This window comes from Cherax quadricarinatus, chromosome 86, assembly GCF_038502225.1.
Source record: "Cherax quadricarinatus isolate ZL_2023a chromosome 86, ASM3850222v1, whole genome shotgun sequence".
Classification (NCBI taxonomy): Eukaryota; Metazoa; Arthropoda; class Malacostraca; order Decapoda; family Parastacidae; genus Cherax; species Cherax quadricarinatus.
Genome location: NC_091377.1, coordinates 15,302,794 through 15,330,415, shown reverse-complemented (window position 1 = coordinate 15,330,415; position 27,622 = coordinate 15,302,794). Strand labels below are relative to the sequence as shown.

General features: G+C 43.1%; 1 protein-coding gene across 2 annotated transcripts in view; it reads right to left on the bottom strand.

The window, feature by feature from the left end:
* LOC128703032 (cytochrome P450 4C1) overlaps window positions 1–27,622 on the bottom strand; it is a 276,764-nt gene that overhangs the window by 3,458 nt on the left and 245,684 nt on the right. For both annotated transcript variants that reach the window (XM_070103660.1, XM_070103661.1), the window contains 2 exons: window positions 27,004–27,182; window positions 5,767–5,935 (listed from right to left, as the gene is read on the bottom strand). In XM_070103660.1, the coding sequence (XP_069959761.1) occupies window positions 5,767–5,935; window positions 27,004–27,182 (348 nt within the window). The remainder of the gene's footprint in view (window positions 1–5,766; window positions 5,936–27,003; window positions 27,183–27,622) is intronic.

The following is a 27,622-nucleotide window of genomic DNA, read 5'->3' as shown; positions in this document are numbered from 1 at the left end:
TATGGGATGTTAGTGCTATTGGTCTGTAGTTCTTTGCTGTTGCTTTACTGCCCCCTTTGTGGAGTGGGGCTATGTCTGTTGTTTTTAGTAACTGTGGGACGACCCCCGTGTCCATGCTCCCTCTCCATAGGATGGTAAAGGCTCGTGATAGGGGCTTCTTGCAGTTCTTGATGAACACGGAGTTCCATGAGTCTGGCCCTGGGGCAGAGTGCATGGGCATGTCATTTATCGCCTGTTCGAAGTCATTTGGCGTCAGGATAACATCAGATAGGCTTGTGTTAACCAAATTCTGTGGCTCTCTCATAAAAAATTCATTTTGATCTTCGACTCTCAGTCTGGTTAGTGGCTTGCTAGAAACTGAGTCATATTGGGACTTGAGTAGCTCACTCATTTCCTTGCTGTCATCTGTGTAGAACCCATCTTGTTTAAGTAGGGGCCCAATAGTGGACGTTGTTCTCGACTGATTTGGCATAGGAGAAGAAATACTTTGGGTTTCTTTCGATTTCATTTATGGCTTTTAGTTCTTCCCGCGATTCCTGACTCCTATAAGATTCCTTTAGCTTAAGTTCGATGCTTGCTATTTCTCTGACCAGTGTCTCCCTACGCATTTCAGATATATTGACCTCTTTTAGCCGCTCTGTTATTCTTTTCCGTCGCCTGTAAAGGGAGAGCCTGTCTCTTTTTATTTTACATCTACTCCTCCTTTTTCTTAGAGGAATAAACCTTGTGCATACATCGAGTGCCACCAAGTTAATCTGTTCTAGGCATAAGTTGGGGTCTGTGTTGCTTATATATCTTCCCAGCTTATATCTGTTAGGACTTGGTTTACTTGGTCCCACTTTATGTTTTTGTTATTGAAGTTGAATTTAGTGAATGCTCCCTCGTGACTAATCTCATTATGTCATTCTGGGGCTCCGCGCATACATGTCTGAACCTCAATTATGTTGTGATCTGAGTATATTGTTTTTGATATGGTGACATTTCGTATCAGATCATCATTGCTATTGAAGATGAGGTCTAGTGTATTCTCCAGTCTAGTAGGCTCTATTATTTTCTGGTTTAAATTGGATTTTGTGCAGAGATTTAAAAGCTCGTGTGAGTGTGAGTTTTCATCAGAGCTGCCTCCTGGTGTTATTACTGCAACAATATTATTTGCTATATTCCTCCATTTTAGGTGCCTTAAGTTGAAATCCCCCAGGAGCAAGATGTTGGGTGCAGGAGCTGGAAGATTTTCCAGACAGTGGTCAATTTTTAACAGCTGTTCCTGGAATTGCTGGGATGTTGCATCCGGAGGCTTGTAGACTACCACAATGACTAGGTTTTGGTTCTCGATCTTTACTGCTAAAACTTCCACTACATCATTTGAGGCATTAAGCAGTTCTGTGCAAACAAGTGACTTTGCAATGTACAGGCCAACCCCCCCCCCTTTTGCCTGTTCACTCTGTCACATCTGTATAGGTTGTAACCTGGGATCCATATTTCGTTGTCCAAGTGATCCTTTATGTGGGTCTCAGTGAAAGCCTTTGCCTCTGCAAGCAGCCCATGGATGAAAGGTATTCTGTTGTTTGTTGCTGGCTTTAGACCCTGTATATTTGCAAAGTAGAATGTCATCGGACTGGTGGTATTGTTGGTACTGGGGAGGATTTTTTTTCCGGCATTAGTATCTGTATCTGTTGGTTTGGAGTGGAGGCCATCGACTGTGGTTCCACTCCAGAAATGACTGAATTTGGTGTACGATTTCTGCCATTTCCTGCCATTTTTTTTCCTTCCTGGCACTAAAAAACCTCTCCCTTTTGAGTGGCTGTGGCTACCCAGGTTTTCCCATGGCCTGGATGTTTTGTAACTTTTTGTCCCCTTTAGATGGTGTGCCTTGCAATTTAAGTTATAGCACAGTCTTTCCTGTACTGAAGAGGTACACATTTCAGGGTGAAAAAGCTTACAGGAAGGGAGTTTGCATTTTCCTGTTGTCATATGGGCATGGCATTTTCTAGGGTGGTCATAGTTGCACGTCCCGTCTGTTTTTCCAGATTTCCCATGTCTGCAGATACCAAGAGCATAGTATGTGCACAGGCTTGGTTTCCGTTTGCTTTGGGTTTCTGTGACTGTATTCCCTGTTGGTGCATGTTTACCTGTCTTATTCCTATCCTCCCTAGCACCAACAATGGAGCTCCCACCAGTTGTTTTTGGTAATATATCCTCACTATTTCTAGTGGAGTCCTCTTGTTTGCTATTTCCTGTGGTATTTCTAGTTTGCAATATTGGTTTTATCTTATCTTTGACTACACTTGTTTCCCCACTACGGCTCCTGTCTCCCATGAGGTCATTTATATGCATTCTTTCCTGCGTATAATTCCCGACTACCTGGACAAAATCTCCAGCTTCACCATTACTGTCTCCCAGGACAGCACCTCCAGCTTCACCATTACTGTCTCCCAGGACAGCACCTCCAGCTTCACCATTACTGTCTCCCAGGACAGCACTATCAGCCCCACATTTACTGACTACCAGGACATCACGTCCAGCCTTACAGTTTCTGACTACATGGCCAGCCTCAAGGGCAGTACCATTCAGCCCAGACTTTTTTTTGTTCCCATCTGTTGTAGAAAGCTTCCAGGTTGTCTATGAAAGCAGCTTTGATGTTATCCTCTTTTAATACCCTTGTGATTTTAGTCCACAGATTTATCTCATTTGGGCATACCCAAATACCCAAAAACACTTCCCTGTTTTAATACTGCTTGTAGCTAGTTCTTGGATAGCTGCACAAGGGGCGTGACACCAATTTCCACAAAAATGACAATTTCTCCATGTGGAAGCCCGTTTGTTTGATTGATTGCAGACTACATAGAGCTTCATAATGATATGAATGGTTGATTTACTGTAATTCTACTAGCAACTTCTTGAATACTCAATTAATAACCTCCTTAAATGAAGCTCTAGCTATTTGTATTTCTATTTCTAACTGTACTTGTATATTAGGACAGCTTACCGGAGTACGCTCCTGTTTTATATTTATTGTTTGTGTTTGATAAGGGCGCCTACAACCCCATCCGTTTACAACCTGCTGTATTGTCCAACGAATCCGTTAGAGGGCAGAGGGCAAAAGAAATTTTGAGTTCTAGGGGACTGAGCACCAGCAAGCTCATGTAAGCATGTTAGGTCGGAGTGAACACACACAAGTGGTTTCTATGACTTGACATGCTGTTAGAGTGTATGTTATCTTGGAGGTGGGGAGTACAGTGCTTGCATTCTGAAGGAATTGTGGAGATGTTGCATTTCTGAGGGACATGTGATCGGTGTTGTCTCTACAGTTCTGGCAAGATACTTGAAGACGATGTAATCAGTTTTCAAGTCTCTTCTGCTTCTATCAACTTTTCTGTACTCGACTGAAGAAGCCTACTGTGTAGGCGAAACGTTTCGAAATAAAGATACCTAACTGTTGTTAGGTAAGACACATATGCAACAGTTAGGTATCTTTATTTCGAAACGTTTCGCCTACACAGTAGGCTTCTTCAGTCGAGTACAGAAAAGTTGATAGAAGCAGAAGATACTTGAAGACGATGTAATCAGTCCATCACCCTTAAAGTTTTGAGGTGGTCAGTCCCTCAGTCTGGAGAAGAGCATTGTTCCGTTGGACTGATTACATCGTCTTCAAGTCTCTTCTGCTTCTATCAACTTTTCTGTACTCGACTGAAGAAGCCTACTGTGTAGGCGAAACGTTTCGAAATAAAGATACCTAACTGTTGCATATGTGTCTTACCTAACAACCTGTCGGTATTTTATACCATTTTAATGTTCACTCAAGACAGCTATTGAATGATTGATGGTAAATGTGGTTCTTCTTCTTTGGGTCACCCATCGTCACTAGGCGACGAACTGTGTGATAAAAATATTAAAAAAGAAAACTTCTAAGAAGAATAAAATAATAAATATGGATGCAGATAACTTGAACATTCTAGAGATTACTGAACCAATTATGGTATTTAATGGTTTGTGAGTTGTAATTAAGTCTTTATATAAACCATACCACGGGCGGGGATAGAACCCGCGGTCAGAGAGTCTCAAAACTCCAGACCGTCATGTTAGCCACTGGACCAGCTAGCTAGATAAGATAAGATAAGGTTTCGTTCGGATTTTTAACCCCGGAGGGTTAGCCACCCAGGATAACCCAAGAAAGTCAGTGCGTCATCGAGGACTGTCTAACTTATTTCCATTGTGGTCCTTAATCTTGTCCCCCAGGATGCGACCCACACCAGTCGACTAACACCCAGGTACCTATTTGCTGCTAGGTGAACAGGACAACAGGTGTAAGGAAACGTGTCGAATGTTTCCACCCGCCGGGAATCGAACCCGGGCCTTCCGTGTGTGAAGCGGGAGCTCTAGCCACCAGGCCACCGGGCCACCCACAATAAGCTACAATAAGATTCGTCCAATTAGGTATATTTCTACACCATAGGAAGGTTAGCACAGGCACCACTGTGACCACAAATGCAAGTTTTTACAGACGAATCTCCAGCTAGCGTGGCCGTGACGAACTCTAGCTCAAGTCCCCTCAAAGCCGTTAAAATGACTCACGAAATCGTGGTATGGTTTGTTTGCAATCGTGTCATTACGATTTCGTGAGTTAAGTCTTTATATATTCTTTAATATGTTTTTATTTTGTAAATGTAAAAAAGAAAAGCTCATCACATGTAATATAAGAACACAGACAAGTTAAAAACAAACAAATGAACAAAACACAACTTACAATATTCACATAATACTCGCATTTTTACTCCACAGATAATAATCTCAGTTTCTTAGGAAACATAACTACCTCCATAACTACCTCCTACTTCCATAACTACCTCCAACCTCCATAACTACCTCCTACCTCCATAACTACCTCCTACCTCCACAACTACCTGCAACCTCCATAACTACCTCCAACCTCCACAACTACCTGCAACCTCCATAACTACCTCCAACCTCCAAAACTACCTGCAACCTCCATAACTACCTCCAACCTCCACAACTACCTGCAACCTCCATAACTACCTCCAACCTCCACAACTACCTGCAACCTCCATAACTACCTCCAACCTCCATAACTACCTCCTACCTCCATAACTACCTCCTACCTCCATAACTACCTCCTACCTCCATAACTACCTCTAACCTCCATAACTACCTCCTACCTCCATAACTACCTCTAACCTCCATAACTACCTCTAACCTCCATAACTACCTCCATAACTACCTCTAACCTCCATAACTACCTCCAACCTCCATAACTACCTCAAACCTCCATAACTACCTCCAACCTCCATAACTACCTCCAACCTCCATAACTACCTCCTACCTCCATAACTACCTCCTACCTCCATAACTACCTCCAACCTCCATAACTACCTCCAACCTCCATAACTACCTCCAACCTCCATAACTACCTCCAACCTCCATAACTACCTCCTACCTCCATAACTACCTCCAACCTCCATAACTACCTCCTACTTCCATAACTACCTCCAACCTCCATAACTACTTCCAACCTCCATAACTACCTTCTACCTCCATAACTACCTCCAACCTCCATAACTACCTCCTACTTCCATAACTACCTCCAACCTCCATAACTACCTCCTACTTCCATAACTACCTCCAACCTCCATAGCTACCTCCAACCTCCATAACTACCTCCAACCTCCATAACTACCTCCAACCTCCATAACTACTTCCAACCTCCATAACTACCTCCTACCTCTATAACTGAATAAAATAATTTCTTACTTATAACAACGTCCTCTTTTATTTCTCTAAAGACAATGGGAACAGGAGGGAAGATCCTGATGCTCTCCTTGATGCACATCTCAGTGTACTTCATCTGGCGAACATCGTCCAGAGTGGCGGGGGCGTCACTCTGGCCAAATATGTCGTCTACTTCCTCCTGTACTCGATCCTGGGTGGCAAAACTTTTATTAAAAATGATAACAAAGCAATTTAAAAATTCCAGGGAGGAAATAGTATTATTATTATAAGTGTTTTTTATATATATTTATTTATTTATTTATTATCACACTGGCCGATTCCCACCAAGGCAGGGTGGCCCGAAAAATAAAAACTTTCACCATCATTCACTCCATCACTGTCTTGCCAGAAGGGTGCTTTACACTACAGTTTTTAAACTGCAACATTAACACCCCTCCTTCAGAGTGCAGGCACTGTACTTCCCATCTCCAGGACTCAAGTCCGGCCTGCCGGTTTCCCTGAACCCCTTCATAAATGTTACTTTGCTCACACTCCAACAGCACGTCAAGTATTAAAAACCATTTGTCTCAATTCACTCCTATCAAACACGCTCACGCATGCCTGCTGGAAGTCCAAGCCCCTCGCACACAAAACCTTCTTTACCCCCTCCCTCCAACTTGTGTGTGTGTGTGTGTGTTTATGTGTGTGTGTGTATGAATTTGTATGTGTGTGTGTGTGTGTGTGTGTGTGTGTGAGAGAGAGAGAGACTCAGCAATCAACATTTGCACCAATAACTCAATACAGTTGTGACCGGGTGTGGAAGTGTGAATTGCTCATTACTCTAAAATTTGTTCATGATTGCAGCCATGTATAAACGTAAGTAACCATTCTTACAGTATTCATTACCTTTGTAACTTGTGAGTTCATTACCTTTGTAACTTGTGAGTTCATTACCTTGTACCTAGTTCAGCCATCAAAACTTTGGAGCCCGGTCCCTGGACCAATTGTGTACCTCTGTAATCTGTAAATACCTTTGTAACTTGTAATGATTGTGACTAGACCTACCTGGAGTTCATTACCTTTGTAAATTGTGAGTTCATTACCTTTGTAAATTGTGAATTCATTGCCTCTGTAACTTGCTCAGCTATCAAAACTTTGAGGCCCAGTCCCTGGACCCATTATGTACCTCTGTAATCTTTTGACTACCGCCCACAGGATGGGTATGGGGTGCATAATAAACATATTAAACTAACGACCCCTACCCCGCCTTCCTTCCACTACAGACTGATACACTCTTGAAGTTATTCTGTTTCGCTCCATTCTCTCCACATGTCCGAACCACCTCAACAACCCTTCCTCAGCCCTCTGGACAACAGTTTTGGTAATCCTGCACCTCCTCCTAACTTCCAAACTACGAATTCTCTGCATTATATTCACACCACACATTGCTCTCAGACATGACATCTCCACTGCCTCCAGCCTTCTCCTCGCTGCAACATTCATCACCCATGCTTCACACCCATATAAGAGCGTTGGTAAAACTATACTCTCATACATTCCCCTCTTTGCCTCCAAGGACAAAGTTCTTTGTCTCCACAGACTCCTAAGTGCACCACTCACCCTTTTCCTCTCATCAATTCTATGATTCACCTCATCTTTCATAGACCCATCCGCTGACACGTCCACTCCCAAATATCTGAATACATTCACCTCCTCCATACTCTCTCCCTCCAATCTGATATCCAATCTTTCATCACCTAATCTTTTTGTTATCCTCATAACCTTACTCTTCCCTGTATTCACTTTCAATTTTCTTCTTTTGCACACCCTACCAAATTCATCCACCAATCTCTGCAACTTCTCTTCAGAATCTCCCAAGAGCACAGTGTCATCAGCAAAGAGCAACTGTGACAGCTCCCACTTTATGTGTGATTCTTTATCTTTTAACTCCACGCCTCTTGCCAAGACCCTCGCATTTACTTCTCTTACAACCCCATCTATAAATATATTAAACAACCACGGTGACATCACACATCCTTGTCTAAGGCCTACTTTTACTGGGAAATAATTTCCCTCTTTCCTACATACTCTAACTTGAGCCTCACTATCCTCGTAAAAACTCTTCACTGCTTTCAGTAACCTACCTCCTACACCATACACCTGCAACATCTGCCACACTGCCCCCCTATCCACCCTGTCATACGCCTTTTCCAAATCCATAAATGCCACAAAGACCTCTTTAGCCTTATCTAAATACTGTTCACTTATATGTTTCACTGTAAACACCTGGTCCACACACCCCCTACCTTTCCTAAAGCCTCCTTGTTCATCTGCTATCCTATTCTCCGTCTTACTCTTAATTCTTTCAATAATAACTCTACCATACACTTTGCCAGGTATACTCAACAGACTTATCCCCCTATAATTTTTGCACTCTCTTTTATCCCCTTTGCCTTTATACAAAGGAACTATGCATGCTCTCTGCAAATCCCTAGGTACCTTACCCTCTTCCATACATTTATTAAATAATTGCACCAACCACCCCAAAACTATATCCCCACCTGCTTTTAACATTTCTATCTTTATCCCATCAATCCTGGCTGCCTTACCCCCTTTCATTTTACCTACTGCCTCACGAACTTCCCCCACACTCACAACTGGCTCTTCCTCACTCCTACAAGATGTTGTTCCTCCTTGCCCTATACACGAAATCACAGCTTCCCTATCTTCATCAACATTTAACAATTCCTCAAAATATTCCCTCCATCTTCCCAATACCTCTAACTCTCCATTTAATAACTCTTCTCTCCTATTTTTAACTGACAAATCCATTTGTTCTCTAGGCTTTCTTAACTTGTTAATCTCACTCCAAAACTTTTTCTTATTTTCAACAAAATTTGTTGATAACATCTCACCCACTCTCTCATTTGCTCTCTTTTTACATTGCTTCACCACTCTCTTAACCTCTCTCTTTTTCTCCATATACTCTTCCCTCCTTGCATCACTTCTACTTTGTAAAAACTTCTCATATGCTAACTTTTTCTCCCTTACTACTCTCTTCACATCATCATTCCACCAATCGCTCCTCTTCCCTCCTGCACCCACTTTCCTGTAACCACAAACTTCTGCTGAACACTCTAACACTACATTTTTAAACCTATCCCATACCTCTTCGACCCCATTGCCTATGCTCTCATTAGCCCATCTATCCTCCAATAGCTGTTTATATCTTACCCTAACTGCTTCCTCTTTTAGTTTATAAACCTTCACCTCTCTCTTCCCTGATGCTTCTATTCTCCTTGTATCCCATCTACCTTTTACTCTCAGTGTAGCTACAACTAGAAAGTGATCTGATATATCTGTGGCCCCTCTGTAAACATGTACATCCTGAAGTCTACTCAACAGTCTTTTATCTACCAATACATAATCCAACAAACTACTGTCATTTCGCCCAACATCATATCTTGTTGTTAGGTAAGACACATATGCAACAGTTAGACAACTTTATTCCGAAACGTTTCGCCTACACAGTAGGCTTCTTCAGTCGAATACAGAAAGCAGGCAGGAACAGTAGAGATGTGAAGACGATGTAATCAGTCCATCACCCTTAAAGTCGTAGAATTTGAGGTTGTCAGTCCCTCGGCCTCGAGAAGTTCAGTTCCATAGTCAGGAACTATCTGAAGATCAAGCGACAGTGCGGAGACTTAAATACTGTCGGAAGGAGAGGTGCAGGGTAATAGTAGTAGTAGTAGTAGTAGTAGTAGTAGTAGTGAGAGGCAACTGAGAGGTCATGTCCCTCTCAGATCCAACCCTTCTCACTCGAAAAGCTTGTCCAAGGTGTTTTCTGTACCAAGATGCCACGTGTTGCAGTGTCTGACAAGATGAACATCAAAATGGTATACAATACCGACAGGTTGTTAGGTAAGACACATATGCAACAGTTAGACAACTTTATTCCGAAACGTTTCGCCTACACAGTAGGCTTCTTCAGTCGAATACAGAAAGCAGGCAGGAACAGTAGAGATGTGAAGACGATGTAATCAGTCCATCACCCTTAAAGTCGTAGAATTTGAGGTTGTCAGTCCCTCGGCCTCGAAAAGTTCAGTTCCATAGTCAGGAACTATCTGAAGATCAAGCGACAGTGCGGAGACTTAAATACTGTCGGAAGGAGAGGTGCAGGGTAATAGTAGTAGTAGTAGTAGTAGTAGTAGTAGTAGTAGTGAGAGGCAACTGAGAGGTCATGTCCCTCTCAGATCCAACCCTTCTCACTCGAAAAGCTTGTCCAAGGTGTTTTCTGTACCAAGATGCCACGTGTTGCAGTGTCTGACAAGATGAACATCAAAATGGTATACAATACCGACAGGTTGTTAGGTAAGACACATATGCAACAGTTAGACAACTTTATTCCGAAACGTTTCGCCTACACAGTAGGCTTCTTCAGTCGAATACAGAAAGCAGGCAGGAACAGTAGAGATGTGAAGACGATGTAATCAGTCCATCACCCTTAAAGTCGTAGAATTTGAGGTTGTCAGTCCCTCGGCCTCGAGAAGTTCAGTTCCATAGTCAGGAACTATCTGAAGATCAAGCGACAGTGCGGAGACTTAAATACTGTCGGAAGGAGAGGTGCAGGGTAATAGTAGTAGTAGTAGTAGTAGTAGTAGTAGTAGTAGTGAGAGGCAACTGAGAGGTCATGTCCCTCTCAGATCCAACCCTTCTCACTCGAAAAGTTGCCTCTCACTACTACTACTACTACTACTACTACTACTACTACTATTACCCTGCACCTCTCCTTCCGACAGTATTTAAGTCTCCGCACTGTCGCTTGATCTTCAGATAGTTCCTGACTATGGAACTGAACTTCTCGAGGCCGAGGGACTGACAACCTCAAATTCTACGACTTTAAGGGTGATGGACTGATTACATCGTCTTCACATCTCTACTGTTCCTGCCTGCTTTCTGTATTCGACTGAAGAAGCCTACTGTGTAGGCGAAACGTTTCGGAATAAAGTTGTCTAACTGTTGCATATGTGTCTTACCTAACAACCTGTCGGTATTGTATACCATTTTGATGTTCATCTTGTCAGACACTGCAACACGTGGCATCTTGGTACAGAAAACACCTTGGACAAGCTTTTCGAGTGAGAAGGGTTGGATCTGAGAGGGACATGACCTCTCAGTTGCCTCTCACTACTACTACTACTACTACTACTACTACTACTATTACCCTGCACCTCTCCTTCCGACAGTATTTAAGTCTCCGCACTGTCGCTTGATCTTCAGATAGTTCCTGACTATGGAACTGAACTTCTCGAGGCCGAGGGACTGACAACCTCAAATTCTACGACTTTAAGGGTGATGGACTGATTACATCGTCTTCACATCTCTACTGTTCCTGCCTACTTTCTGTATTCGACTGAAGAAGCCTACTGTGTAGGCGAAACGTTTCGGAATAAAGTTGTCTAACTGTTGCATATGTGTCTTACCTAACAACCTGTCGGTATTGTATACCATTTTGATGTTCATCTTGTCAGACACTGCAACACGTGGCATCTTGGTACAGAAAACACCTTGGACAAGCTTTTCGAGTGAGAAGGGTTGGATCTGAGAGGGACATGACCTCTCAGTTGCCTCTCACTACTACTACTACTACTACTACTACTACTACTATTACCCTGCACCTCTCCTTCCGACAGTATTTAAGTCTCCGCACTGTCGCTTGATCTTCAGATAGTTCCTGACTATGGAACTGAACTTCTCGAGGCCGAGGGACTGACAACCTCAAATTCTACGACTTTAAGGGTGATGGACTGATTACATCGTCTTCACATCTCTACTGTTCCTGCCTACTTTCTGTATTCGACTGAAGAAGCCTACTGTGTAGGCGAAACGTTTCGGAATAAAGTTGTCTAACTGTTGCATATGTGTCTTACCTAACAACCTGTCGGTATTGTATACCATTTTGATGTTCATCATATCTTGTATACTTATTTATCCTCTTTTTCTTAAAATATGTGTTACCTATAACTAAACCCCTTTCTATACAAAGTTCAATCAAAGGGCTCCCATTATCATTTACACCTGGCACCCCAAACTTACCTACCACACCCTCTCTAAAAGTTTCTCCTACTTTAGCATTCAGGTCCCCTACTACAATTACTCTCTCACTTGGTTCAAAGGCTCCTATACATTCACTTAACATCTCCCGAAATCTCTCTCTCTCCTCTGCATTCCTCTCTTCTCCAGGTGCATACACGCTTATTATGACCCACTTCTCGCATCCAACCTTTACTTTAATCCACATAATTCTTGAATTTACGCTTTCATATTCTCTTTTCTTCTTCCATAACTGATCATTCAACATTACTGCTACCCCTTCCTTTGCTCTAACTCTCTCAGATACTCCAGATTTAATCCCATTTATTTCCCCCCACCGAAACTCCCCTACCCCCTTCAGCTTTGTATATATATATATATATATATATATATATATATATATATATATATATATATATATATATATATATATATATATATATATATATATATATATATATATATATATATGTATATATATATATTTATATATATATATATATATATATATATATATATATATATATATATATATATATATATATATATATATATATATATATATATATATAATGGGGTCCACCTCTGGTGTAAATTGTGGGACCCATAGCCCCGGAGAAGCGGATAAAAAGGCTTCAAGGAAGAATATTTGGAAACTAGTTGCCCTGGGATCCCTGGTTACCCTGATGAGTCTTTTGCCTAGCTCCTTAAGGAACTTAGATGCACTCTTTCCCCATGAGCCAAGGGTCTCTGATCCTAAGGGAACAAACATATAATGATGGGCAAGTTCTCCATATTTTCTAGATTTTCGGGACTCCCTGAAGCTGGTGGCTGCCCCTCCTTCCTCCATGGTGTACTGGAGATAGGTATCAGCCAAGGTAGATACACATGTGTAGTCCCACACCACCTGGCTTGAAGTGTGATTCCATCTGGACGCTTCTGGCTGCCATCAGATGTGCATAATTGGGGTGGCTCCCTTACTGCTGGGTATCTGGCTGTTGTGAGGCTCCTCTTGATAATGTTATTAACCTCCTCACATCATGCAGTCTTTCCCTCGGATTTACGGTACACAGGACCATGGTACCCGAATCGGTCTGCTGCTTCACTGCCACAAATACACCTGCGTTCAGCGAGAATAAGTGCGGCAAGTCGAAGGGCAACACCAATGCGGATGGTCTGTGGGTCGAGGCGTGTGCCAAGTCTGGAGTTGGGAACTGCCAACAGAAAGTCCCCTGCATGAGGAGCTCTCACTGCCAGGAGGCAGGCTCTATCCTTCCCTGACACACTCTGAAACATTGTTGAGGCTATTTTCTCCATTATCGGGCCATCCCAGTGCGACTGTTTGTAGTTGTTGGGGGAAGCAGGTCTGGTTTCAGAGCCCATTAGATTATCCCAGATCTTGGCTCCATCAATAAACTTTTGGTCCTGGACTCCAATCTTGTCCCTAAGATGTTCAGGGAGAATCGCTGCTACAAGCCTTCTGGATGCAACGCATGAGGACAGAAAAGCAGGTAGCGCAATTTGTGATGACTTGTGGACACCAATGTCTCCTAGTCTGACTGGAAGTGTAGCTTGGTTCCACTGCCTGTCTTCTAGAGTAGGTTTAAGTACTTTGGTAAAAATCTGCCTCAGGATACTGTCATATTCGTGCAGTATAAGGTTATCATATGAAAGTGTACATCTTAGGAAATATATCAATCTGGGCAGACTCAAGCATTTTGTGAGAAGGTACAAGACATAGTGGGTGTCAAGATTGAATATTCTTGTTCCATTCTCCTCAACTCTTCCAATTTCTTCCTGAGAATTCTGTCAATGGCATCACTTCCCAGAGGTGCTCCAGGCAAGACACTATTTGTAGGGGCAATGACTGATGCTGCTGATAGTTTGGATCTCACTGCATTTATCACTTGTTGACTGGCAGAGATGATTTCACATTTGGATGGATTCAGGATGAGACCCATTTCCTGTGTAAGATCATCTAGGAGAGACTCCTTTGTACCTGCTATTGTGCCATCATCCAGGAACCAGATGTTTAGCTCACTGGTCAGTCTGACTGTGATTTCCCTAACTGCTATACAGAAGACAAATGGTGTAAGAGGATCCACTTGCTAGACACTCTCTGATGATGTGATTTCATGCTCTCCAAACAGGAGCATTGATTCCTTGCTATATCCAGCTGAAACAAAGGGAAAGAGACCAGGGAAATGTTCTCGTACCGTTGCTAATACCACATCTCTTTTCAGGAGATTAAATGCATTCTTGAAGTCTAAGTTTACCACTGCATTGTCCTCAGGCAGGTTGTTGATATATGCCCTTGTTGCATTAACCACTGCTTCACTTCTTTGAGAGACCCCAAAGCCAAGCTGGTTTGGTTGAAGCATCATGGCTGCCTTTGTGTGAATGCTTCGGACAGCATCTTTGGAAACGAGGTGGCAAAAAGTGTTGCCTACTGCAACAGGCCTAATCCCTCCATCCTTCTTTTTAAGTGAACAAAGTGTTGCACCAAACAAGAAGGGTTTAATCTCGTCAGTAATCGGGCCAGCCAAGGAATTGTTGATAAACCTTGTAATCTCTGAAAGCACTGTCTCTGCAGTCTCCCCAATAACTGGATTAACCATTTTCTTTAAATGCTGAGGCCTTATTCCAGAGTAACCCCAAGCAGAGCCAGATGGGAACGACATTATTGCTTTGTAAATGTCCAAGTCTTCCACAATCAATGGTTCCACAGTGGGGACAGAGGTGCTGGAACTGTTGGTGCCCATGGTTTCACTGGTAGGGTGTTTTCCTTTAAGTGCTTCTGCGATGTCAGCATCCCTGGGAGCAACTGTATCTTCACTGGTAATAATTCTGATTGCCTCCACTGTGTTGCCCTCTTCAATTTTCTTGCTCACCTTCACTCTGACTTTTTCACTGTCAGTGGAGTGACAGGGAAGGCGAATGAGGTTATCAGTTCTAGGAAAATCTCTTAAGGATTTAATGATCATTTAGACTAGCCTCTTTCCCCTTCTTTCCGGCACAGCTACGCAGGCATTGCTAAAATGTAGCAAGTTGTGCCATGCTTTGATGGTTGGTGGAGCATTTAGGATAGTGGAACCATCGTTTACTTTTTTTAAGAGATCTGTAAGTTTCCCAGCTGCGTGTGGACGGGCTGCTTTGGGAATATGTGTGAGTGTCCTGGTACCTGTTGCTTTAATTGCTTCCAAGATATTGTCTGATGAGATGAGATCTGTTGGAGTGGGTTCAGGCACCTGGGGTGGATCTGGATCATCACTTTCCACAGGAGGACATCTTTAACCAGGGCAACTACCATGTTTGCTGAGGAAACCATTAGAATTGAGACAACAAAGCTGTAAGCACAACCAGCACTTGCCTCTCCTAGTATTACCAGCCGTAGCATTTCCCTGGCTGCTCGCTTCCTCCTGGTTGGCATCCATCTAGCTAGATTAGACTGTAGGAGTGGAGTATGACATGCTGGGTGGGTATGCTGCGTGGAAAGTAGTGAACTTGACAGTGGTGGCCTGGTGGAGTTTGAGGGGCTGGGAGGGGAAAGGGAAAACTGCTGCTGGGACCTGGGTGGGGGAGGCACTGGTAGTGGGTGGGGGAGGTGCAGGTTGTCGGGTGGGGTTAGCGTGGGGAGAGGGGAGAGGGGAGAGGGAAGTACAATACACATGAACTTGCGCACTATATATTGTTTGCACTGTCTTACAATACACACATCATTATTTGTTTCCCATGTACATCATGAACGAAGTGGGTAAGGGCACTGCTTAACCCATGTGTTCCCTCACCACCTACACAACACAACACAACACAAGCGTGTCAGCGTGCCTCGTTGTGCTCCGGGTTTTCTCGTGTTTTCACGGTCGCTCTTACGTGCTAGAACTTTATTTTGTGTCATCAATCCTATACGATACATCCCTCTAGCGCCTGGAACCAATCTTGGGCGGAAAACATTATATATTGAGTCAAAAAAGGAGAATTAGTGTACACTACCTAGCAGAGTTTACTGCCAGACGAGAATCATAGGCCTGTGTCCCGTGTGAAAAAATAATAGTAATTGAACTTTTCGTGTCAGAGGAAAGAAAGTCTCCCTGATAACATTGAGTATACATAGTGTATAGTGTATACTACAGTGGCTCCCTAGTATATTGATGATAAAGGCTAAAGTGTCATTTGAAAATAGGTGAATTTGTAAATGAAGTGATAAGCCTATAGAGGCAGGTGCCAGAAGTCGCCAGAAACTTACCACAGGTCAGCTGTTTTTAATAATCTTCCTGGCTTGCTAGTGTACTCGCATATAATCTAGTGATACCAGTGAATAGCAGAATACAGTGTTGTAGTAGCAACTAACCAGTATTATAATGGTACTTAGTGGAGTGGAGTGACTTTCATTAGTTTCTTTTTTCTTGCAATACCAGACGTATACTGTGAATTTCATATAACCTGTAGTTACCAGCGGTCGCAATATACACAACGAGAAGCAATTATTACTACAGAAAAAGCGTCCTTCCTCCAAAATTTCCACCAGTCAACTATAGTGATAATATAGCATTTATTGTGGTGGAGACGAAAAAAAAAAATAGAAAAGCTAGATACAGCGATTGATAAACAAGGGTTGAGGTCGACCGTTCGTCATTGTAGGAGTTGCCAGCAGTCACTGGTTTCTTCAACACACAAGTTATACTTTTGTATCAATCAAATCACATATTACTCGGGTAGATAATTTCCAGTAGATTCTTCATGTGTTAGCTCAAATCACCGACCAGTATGTTTTAAATAAGTGACCCACTGATCAGATCAGATCGACTGGTCCGAACCCTTGACTGGTCCGAACCCTTGACTGGTCCAAACCCTTGACTGTTTTCAAACGGTTTTGTTGGACAATAAAGCAGACTGTAAATGGATGGGGTTGTAGGCGCCCTTATAAACACAAACATTAAATATAATTCAGGAACGTGCACGGTAAGCTGTCCAATATACAAAAACAGTTAGAAACAGAAATACAAATAGCAAGAGCTTCATTTAAGGAGGTTATTAATAGAATATTCAAGAGGTTGCTAGTAGAATTGCAGTAAATCAACCATTCAAATCATTATGAAGCTGTGTGTAGTCTGTGGTCAGTCAAACAAACGGGCTTCCACATGGGTAAATTGTCATTTTTGTGGAAATTGGTGTCACGCCCCTTGTGCAGATATCCAAGAACTAGCTACAAGCAGTGTTAAAACAGGGAAGTGTTTTTGGGTATGCCCAAATGAGAAAAATCTGTGGACTAAAATCACAAGGGTATTAAAAGAGGACAACATCAAAGCTGCTTTCATAGAAAACCTGGAAGCTTTCTACAACAGATGGGAACATAAAAAGTCTGGGCTGAATGGTACTGCCCTTGATACTGGCCATGTAGTCAGAAACTGTAAGGCTGGAGATGAAGTCCTGGTAGTCAGTAAATGTGGGGCTGATAGTGCTGTCCTGGGAGACAGTAATGGTGAAGCTGGAAGTGCTGTCCTGGGAGACAGTAATGGTGAAGCTGGAGGTGCTGTCCTGGGAGACAGTAATGGTGAAGCTGGAGATGCTGTCCTGGGAGACAGTAATGGTGAAGCTGGAGATTTTGTCCAGGTAGTCAGGAATTATACGCAGGAAGGAATACATATAAATGACCTCATAGGGGACAGGAGCCATAGTAGGGAAACAAGTGTAGTCAAAGACAAGATAAAACCAATATTGCAAACTAGAAATACCGCAGGAAATAGCAAACAAGAGGACTCCACTAGCAATAGTGAGGATATATTACCAAAAACAACTGGTGGGAGCTCCATTGTTGGTGCTAGGGAGGATAGATGTAAGACAGGGAAACATGCACCAACAGGGAATACAGTCACAGAAACCCAAGGCAAACGGAAACCAAGCCTGTGCACATACTATGCACTTGGTATCTGCTGGCATGGGAAATCTGGAAAAACAGATGGGACGTGCAACTATGACCATCCTAGAAAATGCCATGCCCATATGACAACAGGAAAATGCAAACTCCCTTCCTGTAAGCTTTTTCACCCTGAACTGTGTACCTCTTCAGTACAGGAAAGACTGTGCTATAACTTAAATTGCCAGGCATACCATCTAAAGGGGACAAAAAGATACAAAACATCCAGGCCATGGGAAAACCTGGGTAGCCACAGCCACTCAAGAGGGAGAGGTTTTTTAGTGCCAGGAAGGAAAAAAAAAAACTGGCAGGAAATGGCAGAAATCGTACACCAAATCCAGTCATTCCTGGAGTGGAACCACAGTCGATGGCCTCCACTCCAAACCAACAGATACAGATACTAATGCCGGAAAAAAAATCCCCCCCCAGTACCAACAATACCACCAGTCCGATAACATTCTTCTTTGCAAATATACAGGGTCTAAAGCCAACAACAAACAACAAAATACCTTTCATCCGTGGACTGCTTGCAGAGGCAAAGGCAATGTTCGCGGCTTTCACTGAGACCCACATAAAGGATCACTTGGACAACGAAATATGGATCCCAGGTTACAACCTATACAGATGTGACAGAGTGAACAGGCAAAAGGGGGGGGGGTTGACCTGTACATTGCAGAGTCACTTGTTTGCACAGAACTGCTTAATGCCTCAAATGATGTAGTGGAAGTTTTAGCAGTAAAGATCGAGAACCAAAACCTAGTCATTGTGGTAGTCTACAAGCACTCCAGATGCAACATCCCAGCAATTCCAGGAACAGCTGTTAAAAATTGACCACTGTCTGGAAAATCTTCCAGCTCCTGCACCCAACATCTTGCTCCTGGGGGATTTCAACTTAAGGCACCTAAAATGGAGGAATATAGCAAATAATATTGTTGCAGTAATAACACCAGGAGGCAGCTCTGATGAAAACTCACACTCACACGAGCTTTTAAATCTCTGCACAAAATTCAATTTAAACCAGCAAATAATAGAGCCTACTAGACTGGAGAATACACTAGACCTCATCTTCACTAACAATGATGATCTGATAAGAAATGTCACCATATCAAAAACAATATACTCAGATCACAACATAATTGAGGTTCAGACATGTATGCGTGGAGCCCCAGACCGACGTAATGAGACTAGTCACGAGGGAGCATTCACCAAATTCAACTTCAATAACAAAAACATAAAGTGGGACCATGTAAACGAAGTCCTAAACGATATAAGCTGGGAAGATATACTAAGCAACACAGACCCCAACTTATGCCTAGAACAGATTAACTCGGTGGCACTCGATGTATGCACAAGGCTTATTCCTCTAAGAAAAAGGAGGAGTAGATGTAAAATAGAAAGAGACAGGCGCTCCCTTTACAGGCGACGGAAAAGAATAACAGAGCGGCTAAAAGAGGTCAATATATCTGAAATGCGTAGGGAGACACTGGTCAGAGAAATAGCAAGCATCGAACTTAAGCTAAAAGAATCCTTTAGGAGTCAGGAATCGCGGGAAGAACTAAAAGCCATAAATGAAATCGAAAGAAACCCAAAGTATTTCTTCTCCTATGCCAAATCAAAATCGAGAACAACGTCCAGTATTGGGCCCCTACTTAAACAAGATGGGTCCTACACAGATGACAGCAAGGAAATGAGTGAGCTACTCAAGTCCCAATATCACTCAGTTTTTAGCAAGCCGCTAACCAGACTGAGAGTCGAAGATCAAAATGAATTTTTTATGAGAGCCACAAAATTTCATTAACACAAGCCTATCCGATGTTATCTTGACGCCAAATGACTTCGAACAGGCGATAAATGACATGCCCATGCACTCTGCCCCAGGGCCAGACTCATGGAACTCTGTGTTCATCAAGAACTGCAAGAAGCCCCTATCACGAGCCTTTTCCATCCTATGGAGAGGGAGCATGGACACGGGGGTCGTCCCACAGTTACTAAAAACAACAGACATAACCCCACTCCACAAAGGGGGCAGTAAAGCACCAGCAAAGAACTACAGACCAATATCACTAACATCCCATATCATAAAAATCTTTGAAAGGGTCCTAAGAAGCAAGATCACCACCCATCTAGAAACCCATCAGTTACACAACCCAGGGCAACATGGGTCTAGAACAGGTCGCTCCTGTCTGTCTCAACTATTGGATCACTACGACAAGGTCCTAAATGCACTAGAAGACAAAAAGAATGCAGATGTAATATATACAGACTTTGCAAAAGCCTTCGACAAGTGTGACCATGGCGTAATAGCGCACAAAATGCGTGCTAAAGGAATAACAGGAAAAGTCGGTCGATGGATCTATAATTTCCTCACTAACCGAACACAGAGAGTAGTCGTCAACAGAGTAAAGTCCGAGGCAGCTCCGGTGAAAAGCACAAGGCACAGTACTCGCTCCCATCTTGTTCCTCATCCTCATATCCGACATAGACAAGGATGTCAGCCACAGCACCGTGTCTTCTTTTGCAGATGACACCCGAATCTGCATGACAGTGTCTTCCATTGCAGACATTGCAAGGCTCCAGGTGGACATCAACCAAATCTTTCAGTGGGCTGCAGAAAACAATATAAAGTTCAATGATGAGAAATTTCAATTACTCAGATATGGTAAACACGAGGAAATTAAATCTTCATCAGAGTACAAAACAAATTCCGGCCACAAAATAGAGGGTAACACCAACGTCAAAGACCTGGAAGTGATCATGTCGGAGGATCTCACCTTCAAGGACCATAACATTGTATCAATTGCAGCTGCTAGAAAAATGACAGGATGGATAATGAGAACCTTCAAAACTAGGGATGCCAAGCCCATGATGACACTCTTCAGGTCACTTGTTCTATCTAGGCTGGAATATTGCTACACACTAACAGCACCTTTCAAGGCAGGTGAAATTGCTGACCTAGAAAATGTACAGAGAACCTTCACGGCACGCATAACGGAGATAAAACACCTCAATTACTGGGAGCGCTTGAGGTTCCTGAACCTGTATTCCCTGGAATGCAGGAAGGAGAGATACATGATTATATACACCTGGAAAATCCTAGAGGGACTAGTACCGAACTTGCACACGAAAATCACTCACTACGAAAGCAAAAGACTTGGCAGACGATGCAACATCCCCCCAATGAAAAGCAGGGGTGTCACTAGCACGTTAAGAGACCATACAATAAGTGTCAGGGGCCCGAGACTGTTCAACTGCCTCCCAGCATACATAAGGGGGATTACCGATAGACCCCTGGGAGTCTTCAAGCTGGCACTGGACAAGCACCTAAAGTCGGTTCCTGACCAGCCGGGCTGTGGCTCGTACGTTGGTTTGCGTGCAGCCAGCAGTAACAACCTGGTTGATCAGGCTCTGATCCACCAGGAGGCCTGGTCACAGACCGGGCCGCGGGGGAGTGGGCCCCCAGAACTCTCTCCAGGTAAACTCCAGGTAGCAATGGTTTACCTTGCCGAGTTAGCACAATGAAAAATTTGTTTTTGCCATAAACCAGCGGAAATCAATGATGTAAACATTTTGTTATGTCTATGACGTAAACAGCTTATTACTTTTCATGATGTAAACAGGGAAAAAAGTGGTAATATATTTTTTTCACTCAACATTTTTTATGTGATCTCCATGAGGCGAGTCACACACTGGGCCGCGGGGGCGTTGACCCCCAAAACCCTCTCCAGGTATACTCCAGGTAAACTAAGTCTTGGAAATTAAGTGTATATACAGAAATGGCATCCCTCTCTGTGGGAGGCGGCAACTTCCCTTCTGCCCCCACCTGGGTGATGGCTTGTAACGATTCTGGGAAATCACTAAGTAAGTAAGTAAGTAAGTTTATTCAGGTATACACAAATACAGTTACATAGAATTATCATACATAGCAGCATATGTGTAGAGAACCTGGGATAACCCAAAAAAGTCAGACAGAGTGACTTATTTCTCACACTGTATCATAATTTATCTAACTATATTTATATGCAACTATAATTGAATAAACTTAGATTTCTTATTTCCTTAGTCACTATGCCTCTAAAAGGTACTGTATTATACATTACCACTTACATATATTATGGCTAAGTTATCGTTAGTCGTTTAACTTAACGTAGTAATTACACTACCTATATACAGTGGTCCCTCGTTTTTCATAATTAATCCGTTCCTGGAGCCGTTACTATAAACGAAATTTACGATTTACGAATCAATTTTCCCCATAAGAAATAATGTAAATACAATTAATCCGTTCCTGACACCCAGAAGTATTAAAACAAAAAAAATTTTAACATGAAATATACATGTAGTACATAAACAATACAATGGGAAATGATGAATGAAACATTAACAGCATAACACTTACCTTTATTGGAGATTCTTCTTAGTGTATGGGAGACTGGAGGAGGAGAGAGAGTGGATTGTTTATAGTTTGGAAGGGGAATCCCCTTCCATCAACACCTCAGGTACCATTTGCTGTTCTAGGGTTGCTTCTCTTCTCTGTTTCTTAATGCCACTAGGACCACCTTGAGAGTCACTGGAGTCCTGTCTCACAAAATAACTGTGGAGAGAGCTCTGTTTCTGGCATCTCTTTAACACTTCCCTAAAATGGCCCAAGACTTTGTCACTGTACATGTTGCCAACCTGGCTTGCAACAACCTTGTTAGGGTGATGTTTCTCCATAAAGCTTTCCATCTTACCCCACATAGTAAAAATCTCTTTAATTTCTGAAGAAGGCACCTTCTTCCGTCTCTCTTCCTCCTCCTCTGCAGCAGGATTCTGAGCTGCGATGTGTTGCTCTTCCTGCTGAAGCTCTTGCAGCTCCTCAGTTGTGAGCTCTTCATTGTGGTCTTCCACCAATTCTTCCACATCCTCCAAACTCACATCCAACCCCATGGAACTCCCCAGTGCCACAATTGATTTTACAACAGACATAGGCTCATTAGGGTCAGTCCCAAATCTTTCAAAATCCCTCTTGTCGACACAATCTGGCCACAATTTTCTCCAGGCAGAGTTCAAAGTCCTGGTAGTCACTCCCTCCCAAGCCATACCTATAAGGGTTATGCAGTGGAGGATGCTGAAGTGTTCTCTCCAAAATTCCCTTAGGGTCAAGTGAGTGTCTGTGGTCACAGTCAAGCACCTGTGAAACATTGCTTTCGTGTAGAGTTTTTTAAAGTTTGCAATAACCTGCTGGTCCATGGGTTGGAGGAGAGGAGTGGTATTTGGGGGCAAGAACTTTACTGTGATGAACCCAAACTCCTCGAAAATTAGGTCATCCGAGTTTGGAGGATGAGCAGGTGCATTGTCCATTACTAGCAGGCACTTGAGATCCAGTTTCTTTTCCAGGAGATACTCCTTCACACTAGGGCAAAACACTTCATTGAACCACTCGACGAAAATTTCCCTCGTGACCCATGCCTTACTATTAGATTTCCAAAACACACACAATTTACTCTTCATAACATTGTTTTTCCTGAACACTCTGGGATTTTCAGAATGGTACACTAGTAATGGCTTCACTTTGAAATCCCCACTAGCATTAGCACAGAACATTAGCGTCTGCCTGTCTTTCATAGGCTTGTGTCCTGGCATTGCCTTTTCCTCTTGTGTAATGAAGGTCCTCTTTAGCATTTTCTTCCAAAAGAGGCCTGTTTCGACACAATTGAACACTTGTTCAGGTTTCAGTCCTTCAGCCTCTATGTACTCCTGGAATTCATGCACATATTTTTCAGCTGCCTTGTGGTCCGAACTGGCAGCCTCACCATGCCTTACCACACTGTGTATGCCAGTATATTTCTTATATCTCTCAAACCAGCCTTTGCTGGCCTTAAATTCACTCACTTCACCACTATTTGCAGGCAATTTCTTTACCAAATCTTCATGCAACTGCCTAGCCTTTTCACAAATAATCGAAGTCATAAGAGTATCTCCTGCTAATTGTTTCTCATTTGTCCACACCAATAATAACTTCTCAACCTCTTCCAGTACTGGTGATCTCATTTTTGTCAGCATAGTTACTCCCTTTGCAACAACAGCATCCTTTATTTTCTTTTTCTTGGCGTCTACGGAACATAAGGTTGTGTAGGGTTTCTTATACATCCTGGACAGTTCGGCCACACTTGTACCACTTTCATATTGTTCAATGATGGTTTTCTTAAATTCAGTCGTATTTCTCACCTTCTTTACCACAGGCTTGGCACTAGGAGCTTTCTTTGGAGCCATGGTAGCTTATTTAGTACTTGCAAGCACTAAAATAAATGGAATATTATGAAATATTTCGCTGGAGCACGTGAGGGGACCTTCGCTCACTGGTGAACAATGCCAGACTGGCTGCCGCCCCGGCTCACGCCGTGGGTACGCATCCCGGACGAACTACGACTCGCGAGTCAACCTATGAAAAGCTAGTCCATGTTCATACGAAAATACCCCTATGATTGGCGAATCTTACGATTGCCGGGAACTACGAAAAGCGGGGGACCTCTGTATTAATAACCTGTAGTCACTCCTTTTCCCGCCTAGAAGACCCACGCCGGGTTTGAGAGCACCTAGGGCCTTCAGGCCTAAGAGGCGAACCCCCTCGACATTATCGTGGATTATCCGTTACGCCCGTGAACGTGATATCTCACCTCGATAAGCTCGCTACAAACCCAGACCCTGGCCCGTGACCCAGACCCTGGCCTGTGGCTCTACAGAGATATTCCTAGGTGCTCTAACATCTCAGTCACCTTGCATGTATCCCGGGTGTAGTAAGTGCGCACTTGTTCACTGAGTTTGCGTGTAAGGCGAGCTACCACCTACACCAGAGACCTGGAGACGTCACGTGTGAGGCGAACTACCACTTGCACCAGAGATCTGGAGAAGTCACGCGTGAGGCGAGCTACCACCTGCACCAGAGACCTGGAGACGTCACGTGTGAGGCGAACTTCCACCTACACCAGAGACATGTTGAAGCTACGTGTGAGGCGAGTTACCACCTGCACCAGAGACCTGGAGAAGTCACGTGTGAGGCGAGCTATCACCTGCACCAGAGACCTGGAGACGTCACGTGTGAGGCGAACTACCACTTGCACCAGAGACCTGGAGAAGTCACGTGTGAGGCGAGCTACCACAAGCACCAGAGACCTGGAGAAGCTACGTGTGAGGTGAGCTACCACCTGCACCAGAGACCTGGAGAAGCTAGTGTGAAGCGAGCTGCCACCTGCACCAGAGACCTGGAGAAGTCACGTGTGAGGCGAGCTACCACCTGCACCAGAGACCAGGAGAAGCTACATGTGAGGCGAGCTACCACCTGCACCAGAGACCTGGAGAAGATACGTGTGAGGCGAGTTACCACTTGCACCAGAGACCTGGAGAAGCTACGTGTGAGGCGAGTTACCACCTGCACAAGAGACCTGGAGAAGCTACGTGTGAGGCGAGTTACCACCTGCACAAGAGACCTGGAGAAGATACGTGTGAGGCGAGTTACCACTTGCACCAGAGACCTGGAGAAGCTACGTGTGAGGCGAGTTACCACCTGCACAAGAGACCTGGAGAAGCTACGTGTGAGGCGAGTTACCACCTACACAAGAGACCTGGAGAAGCTACGTGTGAGGCGAGTTACCACCTGCACAAGAGACCTGGAGAAGCTACGTGTGAGGCGAGTTACCACCTGCACAAGAGACCTGGAGAAGTTACGTGTGAGGCGAGTTACCACCTGCACCACAGATCTGGAGAAGCCACGGTCTATCAGTTCACACTGTCCCTGTGTGGTATACAGGTATGTGAACAATTATTTCTGGGACCCAGTATGGGGTGGCAGATTCTGGGCTAAATTTCATGACTGAAAGGGGACTACATGTACACCCTCTGCTCTACACACACAGCACCACATGCGTCGATTATCTAGGATAACCCAAGAAATCAAAGTACTCATATTCACTGGGGTCCTTATAATAGCTTATTTAAACCTTACAGGTTAAAACAGCTAAGTAACTCATCTGTGTGATAGGTAGTTACAATAAAAGTAAATATACTAGGAATAAGGTGAAGTGAGTTATTTATACTCACATTAAAGGTCAGATTAGATCAGATCAGATCACAGTAATAGGTACATGAATGTTAGCTATACAAGAAATCACTCCTACCTTTCTGTACCTGTATTCATTAAGTACCTTTTTGCTCTTTTTCTGAACTGGCTCATGCTATGACAGGCTTTGACATGTGCAGGCAGTCTGTTCCACTGCTTCATTGCTTGACCACCTGCTGCGGGTACTACAAACTTGTGTTCCTTTCCCCTAGTACTATAATTGCTTCGGTTCTCAACCTTGACAAACTTGGCAGCAAGATATTCTTGACACTGCTTGTGAGCAATTTTATAAACGTGATTTAACTTCAGTTGTTTTACTCGGTCTTCAACATTCAGCATATCCAAGTGTTGTAATTCATCCTGGCCTATATGTTCTCTTGGTCCCAGCGCCAGGATGATTCTTACTATTTTGTTCTGGGTGATTCGTAGTCTTTCAATTTTTTTTTTTTTTTGGTAAGGCAGAGTAACATGAAGAGCAAGCGTAGTCCCTATGACATTGTATAAGAGCCTCAGTAGGTAGACACTGTGCTTGTCCGTAGGGGAACTTCAGTCTGGAATTCGCTTTCTGTACTACACTGTTCCCTATCGTTCTCCTGACATGCATGACTTCTTTGTTTCCTTACATACATACGTTGAGGAACTGTACTTTGAAAATTGTATAAATAACAACAAGTTGATGATGAATAGTTGGGTATCTTTATTGTTGAAAGGTTTCGCCTATACAGTTGGCTTCTTCAGTCAAATATAAAGTCAGCAGCTGTAGTAAGGAATTGATGATTTAATCAGTCTATCATCCAGTCCAGACCATGGAACTGAACTCTTCTCCAGGCTAAGGGACTGACCACCTCATATCTCTAAGGTTGAGAATTGATTAAATCATCTTGTATATGACTGGAAAAGCCTACTGTGTAGGCTAAATGTTTCAACAATACAGATACCTATCTCTGGCACATGTGTCTTAGTCATCAACTCTTAGGTACATAATATTCACACCTCATTACTATTCTTATCACTTAGTTTATAACAGTGAGTATTTATTCACTCACCTCGTTTCCATTCTTATCATTTCTATATTATAACTATGAATCTTTCCTCACATTGAACTGGAGTAAAAAATAAACAAATAGTAAACAACGAATATTTTTTAATTTTTTTTTAATGCTAAAGACATTACCTGAATGTCTGGATGAAGACCCAGATTATAGAGAGTCCAGTTGACGGCTGAGGCGGTGGTGTCGTGGCCAGCAAACATGAAGGTGTCTACCTCCTTCCGTATTTCTTCTTCAGTGAACTCAGGATTGTCTTCAGCGTATTCTAACAGGAGGTCGAGGAAGGCCAGACGCTTCTTCTTACCTGTGCATACATATACAGATATAAACATATAAATGCAAACACATAAATAAATATGTATATTCATAGTGTTGTTGTTGTTACTATTATTTTAATTATTATTATCATAATCATCATTATTACTTAATTGAAGCACTAAAACCTTAATAGTCATAGAGCGCCTGGGAACGGGAGGCAATAATATTTGGTCCAAAGGAGAGGGTAACAAGTTAGATTCCTGAGACACCTGATCAACCTCCATGTACCTCTCATGGCTGGTATATATATGTTTCAAGTTTTTGAGACGTGTTAATAGATCGCCAGAGTGTTTCAGGAGTGATCCTCAGAATGTGCCTTAGCACATCACACCTGAAATATTCACCAGCAAGAACAAGACGCTTGCCAGCCTAAATGTCTCCTTGTTTTCTTGAGTTTACATTCACATTGTTCTCTGTCAGGCTTAT